The 6,388-nt window shown below is 46.0% G+C and overlaps 1 protein-coding gene across 1 annotated transcript; it reads left to right on the forward strand.

Moving 5' to 3' along the window:
• The first annotated feature begins 275 nt into the window (after positions 1-275).
• Positions 276-1,211, forward strand: LOC119338998 (serine/threonine-protein phosphatase 7 long form homolog). Its single transcript, XM_037611190.1, has 3 exons — positions 276-554; positions 634-839; positions 923-1,211. The coding sequence occupies exons 1-3, from the start codon at positions 342-344 to the stop codon at positions 1,209-1,211; spliced, it is 708 nt and encodes a 235-aa protein (XP_037467087.1). The 5' UTR covers positions 276-341.
• Positions 1,212-6,388: the final 5,177 nt, after the last annotated feature.

A 6,388-nucleotide genomic window follows, 5' to 3' on the forward strand; every position in this document is an offset into this window, starting at 1 on the left:
AACCCGTGCCCTCAGGATGCCAATGACGTGGTTGTGCAGCAGTACGCGCGGGCCTATCTTTGGTATGTACTAACCAAGGTAGTCTTCTCAGATGCAACCGGGAACTCAGCCCTCTGGATGTTCTTGGAGCCACTTAATAACTGGGATACCCAGTATAGCTGGGGTTCGGCCGCACTAGCATATTTGTATCGTCAGGTAAGAGATATTTGCAACCATTTATCTTGCATTTGTCATGTGCGTCCATATATAACATGTTTGTTTGATTGCAGCTTGACTTGGCGTGTCGGAGGAAGGGAGGTACATCCTCATTGTCTGGGTTTGTTTGGAGCCTATCCGTGTGGATGTGGGAGCGGATCCCGGTTGGACGGCCCGATTTGAAGAACCCCCTCATGGCAAACCCACAGGGTAATCATGACGGGTTGCATGATGATGATGATCCATATCGGCGCCCTACGCTTGCTTACTATTGGGAACAAGTGACAGTCTACACAGGAAGCTCGCATGTGCGATACAAGTGCTATATGAACGAGCTGGACACCTTGACTGCTGAGCAGGTTTTGAGAAGTTCGATGAGATAAAATTTAGTCAAGAATGAAACTTATGTAGCTAACAATGTATCTCTTTGTTTTGCAGGTACATTGGTTGCCTTATGTGGAAGATCGTGACTTTGATCTTAATGAGATGTGCACGCGTGATAGCCATCTTTGGCGGGCGAGGTGCCCAATGATATGCTTCTTCGCAGTCGAGTGGCACTTTGTAGACCGTGTGGCAAGACAATTTGGAAAAAGACAAGGTATTCCAATTGAGGAGAGCAAGGAGGAAATGCTATCTCTGCATTGGTAAGCAAGCATGCCTTGAGTATGTAGTAGAGCATTGAATAAGTCAATGTTTGCTAATGCTTTGTCCCGTGCATCATTTGTAGGTTCGATCGAAGGAACAATCAGGATATATCGGATTGGGCAAACAAACACCGTGCGTGGATAGAAATTTGGAATCAAAGAGACACGTTAGTGCAATCAGAGAATAGACCTCACAATCAGTCAGCATATCAGAAGTATCAAGTGTGGTATGCGGATCGTTACCAGTTAAAGCTGAAGCCAGGTTGGACTCACGAGGAGTGGTCGGAGTTGGTGTCTGAAGACCCGGAGACTGCAGAAGGTTATCATACCTTCAACACGGCTGCGAGAGACACCAGAGGCGGAGGAGGCTAGCGAAGAGGAGGAGCATGAGGCTAGCAAAGAGGAGGAGCATACACTTGCAGATATCGTGAAGAGAGGAAGGAAGAAGTGAGCTTGTTGTAGTTTGTTTCAATGAGCTTGTTCTAGTTTGTTTTGATGAACTTGGTGTAGTCTCTTTCGAATTAAGTTGCACCGGATTCGTGAAGTTGCTATGAATGTTTGACATGAATGATGTGATTTATGTGAATTGTTGTTTCCTATGATTTAGTCATTTATATGAATGTTTGACATGAATGATGAAATCTGTCATAAGGACTCATTTAGTCATTTATATGCACAGGGTGCCAGACGCCAGGGTCCTTGGCGTCTGGCTGTAAGTCAGGGGACCAGACGCCAGGGTCCTTGGCGTCCGGATGTAAGTCAGGGGACCAAACGCCAGGGTCCTTGGCATCTGGCTGTAAGTCAGGGGACCAGACGCCAGGGTCCTTGGCGTCCGGCTGTAAGTCAGGGGACCAAACGCCAGGGTCCTTGGCGTCTGGCTGTAAGTCAGGGGACCAAACGCCAGGGTCCTTGGCGTCTGGCAGTCGACTGACACCAGAAACAGGGTAAAGCAGGGGAGCCAGACACTAGGGTCCTTGGCGTCTGGTCCTGGTGCAGACAATACTTGTCTTTTCACTTGTAGTTTTGTCTTTTCACTTGTAGTCTCGAATAACATACATACATAAGCATTGCATAGTCTTTTCATACCACTATAGTTGACAAATGACAAACATAGTTCAAATTACAAACATAGTTCATGACCACGATGGTCTACGATACAATGTCTCGAATGACATAGCAAATTACAAACATAGTTCAAATTACACAAATAGTCTCGAATGAGAAGTTCATCACATACAATGTCTAGAATGACATAAGTAGTTTATGACCATGATGGTTGAAACGACATGAACATCACATATAACTCGGTTTCCTGTAGCAATGCAAGTCAACAACCCTTTTCCATTCCCATTCTTCCAGCATTTCTTGAATCTTGTCATCATCAGTTATGTCAACCAATTTTCTTTCCACGGGGCCATCTGACTTCCTCCTGCTGACGTAGTACACAAAATCCTCTTCCTTCAACCCTTGCTTCAACATGAATTTAGTCTTCAACCAATCGAAAGTGAGGTCCACTTGACTAACTTGCACAATACATGGAGACAAGCCATGCACATGAACAACAGGGCTAAGCACCCACTGTGTTTCGTTAGCCATCTACAACACACAAATCTCTTAGTAGCTAATCTATGATACATTAAACCACGAGGAAAACAAACTAGGGTTTTCACAAAAGTATGATAAATTAAACCAACCAAAAAATGGGGGTGGAGTTGATTTACCTTCTAGTCTCGAAATCCTGAAGATCCAATGGTGAAACCGGATCGATTTGTGAGAGATCTGAGGGGGGGGGGTTAGGGTGCTGGACGAGGGAGTGACGTTGGCAGGGCTAGAGGTGAGAGTGGGTGGATATGAGTGAAATGAGAGGGGTAGAGGTGGAGATGAATGGATGAGAGGGCTAGAGGTGGGCCCAAAATCTTATCCACTCGAATCTTATCCATCAGACAAGAATGCTTTCTGGACACCAGACGCCATGGACCTTGGCGTCTGGATGACCACTAGCACCTCTAGCACTTGTGCTCCCTCTACGACCACCACTACCACCTCTGACACTCGTGCTTCCTCGACTACCACCACCGTCACCTCTTTCACCATCGGTGCCGCCTCCACGACTTGTTTTTCTTTTTTTGGTTTTCTTATTTTTGCATGTCCGCTCATTGTGTCCCCCTTCACCGCACATCCCACAGTTGATAATGTCAGGAGCCTCCATGAAATGACCGCTACCAAATTGTTTCATGCCAGTGTATCCAGCCAGGTCATCCATATCACCCCTGAACCTCTTAGTTCTCCTTCTACCCTTCGTCTCCACCTTCAGAAGAGGGTCTGGCCTAATATGAGGGCCATGGTACTCAGGCCACTGTGATTGGTCCAAGAAAGGGTGAAATCTTGGCGCCCATGTCAACCTAGTAGCTTCCACATGGAACTCTTGCATCCTCACGGTTTTTCCATCATTAACATGTATGTTTCTCGCCTTCGCCGCCGTTATCAAATGCGAGCATGGCCAATGATACTTACTAGGCCTCTCGCACTGGCACCACCGAGTCTTCAGTTTCACCTCAAATGCAGCACCACCATATTGTCTACCATCTCGTGTTGTGCCACCTAGCTCATCAATTTGATAGATCATTTCAAGTCTATCGAATATGATAACTTGTTGCCGTGAAGACTTGCTTGCTTGTAACTGCAACCATTCATCAACCTTTTCCGGATAATCCTTTTTTTCACCTATCCATTTTGCAGTCTCTTCAGAATGCCTCTGAAAGTACTCATTAAGCTTGAAGAAGGTGTACTCCACTATTGCAGTCACCGGCAAAGCACGAGCACCCTTCAACACATTGTTGAAACATTCTACGAGATTGCTCGTCATGTCGCCATATCGCCAACCACCATCGTCATGAGCGCGTGCCCACTTGTGCTTCTCGCTTAAATTCCTAGTTAAGAAGTCTTTTCCCCCTTCGTTCACCGCTGCAAAGAGTTTGTTGTACCGAGCATCGAAACCTTGGGTGGTGAAGGCCACACATACATGGGTAAGGTCTTTGCTGAGCTCCTTGCTCTTACATGCCCGGTAAAAGTTGGCCACGAAATGCCTCATGCACCATCTGTGGTGAAGCTTTGAAAATCTTGGAATAACAATGTCCATTGCCTTGAGTATGCCATGATGCCGGTCCGATATGATGCATACCTCCCTAGCCCCAATCACGTTGTGCCTAACATGACCCATGAACCACTCCCAGTTGTCTTGGTGCTCGGAAGGCACCAAAGCAAATGCACACGGCAACACGTTGTCGTTTGATGAGTGCGCCATTGCTACCATTAGTGTGCCCTTATATCTACCGGTCAAGAACGTGCCATCTATAGACAAGACCGGACGACAATGCTGAAACGCCTCCACACATTGTCCATAACTCCAGAAGGCACGGTGGAACACTCCCTCGTGATCCTCGACCACATGAAACTTGCCCGGGTTCCTTTGTGCAATCGCGGCCAACAACCTTGGGAGCTGGTTGTATGCTTCTTCATATCCACCGTACAACATCCTAATAGCATTTGCCTTTGCCTTCCATGCCTTCCCATACTTGACTTCATAACCAAATTGTTTTTTCACCGTCCACATGAGAAACCTCACTTTCACAGTGGGATCAAAGGCTATGTCTTTCATCCATTTGTATCCAAGATACTCAGATGTGAGTTGACGGTGTGTCTTTCTAAGTCGTTTCGATGGCGGTTTGCATCTATGAGTGGTATCACAACTTTTTAACACCCATTCTTCGGTTTCTTTAAGCTTTCTTGCATGAACCTTCCATGTGCATTCCTTTTGCTCACACACCATGGTGTAACGCAACTTCATGTCAGAGTGCTCAACATAAATTGGCCTATGGTTTCGAATGGCATAGTCAGCCAACCAAAACTTCAGCATAGGCAAGCTTAGAAACTTCAATCCTTTCTCCAAATAAGCATTCTCGTCCTCATTCTCCACCCTTGGTTCTCCTGGATCCGGGCATGGTGTTGGCTCAATCGCCGTCATTCTCATTCCACCGTCAACAACAGCTTTATGGGCAAGGCTGAGATCTTTAAACAAGTGAGTTCTTTTTTGTAAGCCCGTCAGCTCAAAGTGGATTTGGTTCTCCTCCTTTGTGAATCCATCCTCGTCCAACTGTTCAATTGGACCCTCGTCATCCGAGTCATACGCATATTGACGCCTAAAAGGCAAGTCACGATCCATGTCCTTTTGCGCTATGTACACATCCAAGTCACCAACATCATTGCCATGAAACCCTTCCTCTTGCTCTTCGTCATCATCATAAGCATCTTCATCCTCTTGAATTACTTTGTCACTAGCAATCACCTCAACTTCATTTGCTTGGCTAGTTGGTGGTTGGATAGAAGCATTGGGGGCATACAACTCAACATCATTTGCTTTGATAGATGCTACACGGGGACATGGTGGGGGATAAACATTGGGGGCATCAACCACAACCCTATGCTCAACAAGTGGCACCATTGTCCTCTCGCTCATGTCATCCATTGGGGAAGAGACATGCCGGTTCAAATCAAAGGTAAACCGAGGAGATTCAACCTTGGTGGAAAACAATTCAAGTGACTTGTCTTCCGATTGGGATACTTTTTCCTTGTATACATCCCAATGCAAATCCGAGGTGATAGGCATACTCTTCAAGTGAGATTTGGCTCCAACTCCAACATCATACCTTCCTATTAACTTAACATCAACATTGGTGTCCATCCACTCTAAGACTTGTCTCACTTTTGCAACAACATCCTCATAGCTAGGGCTTGTATCAAAAACCAATGGTTCCTCACCCGTGTCGGCATTGTTACTCAAGAATGCCTCCTTGTCCATGTAATGAACATTAACAAGTCTCTCCATCTAAAAATTACATGAATGCATTTAAGACTTCAATGAGAATTGGTGTTTTTATCCAAATACATCTAATTATATCCAAATCATATCAAGACTAAATTATTGGTGATGTCCACAAAAGTATCAATAATTAACACACACTAAGCAAAGTTAACCCTAATCACTAACTAACCCTAACCCCCAATCTTTCAACTCAACAATCATATATTCCTACTACACACCATGCATAGCACTATATTATCAAAGTTAACCAAGCCATTCACACTAACATTAGGGAGAAAACATGAACTAGAGGGTTCCACCAACATGTATAAAATGCAACAAAAATAACAAGATTTGACAAAAAATAATTGGATGATTTGAGGGAGATTACCACAAGCAACAAAGTGATGGAAAGATCCACCTAAGGGAAGCACCTTTTGGGGGGGATTTGAGGGGGGGGCTTGAGGGGTGAGAGAGAGTGGGGGGGCAGCAAATCTTCTTCAAGCTCGGGCTGGATTGGGGAAAGTGTGTGGGGTGGGTCCCACACACTTTCCCCAAGGGTTATCCAGTTACTAGGGCCAGACGCCAGGGTCCCTGGCGTCTGGCCCCTTTGCCACGTCAGCAGTTCAACGGGCAGGCGGGCAGTGCGGGCCAGGGCCAGACGCCGGGGATCCTGGCGTCTGCTTCG

The sequence above is a fragment of the Triticum dicoccoides genome, chromosome 7B, assembly GCF_002162155.2.
Source record: "Triticum dicoccoides isolate Atlit2015 ecotype Zavitan chromosome 7B, WEW_v2.0, whole genome shotgun sequence".
NCBI classification, from domain to species: Eukaryota; Viridiplantae; Streptophyta; class Magnoliopsida; order Poales; family Poaceae; genus Triticum; species Triticum dicoccoides.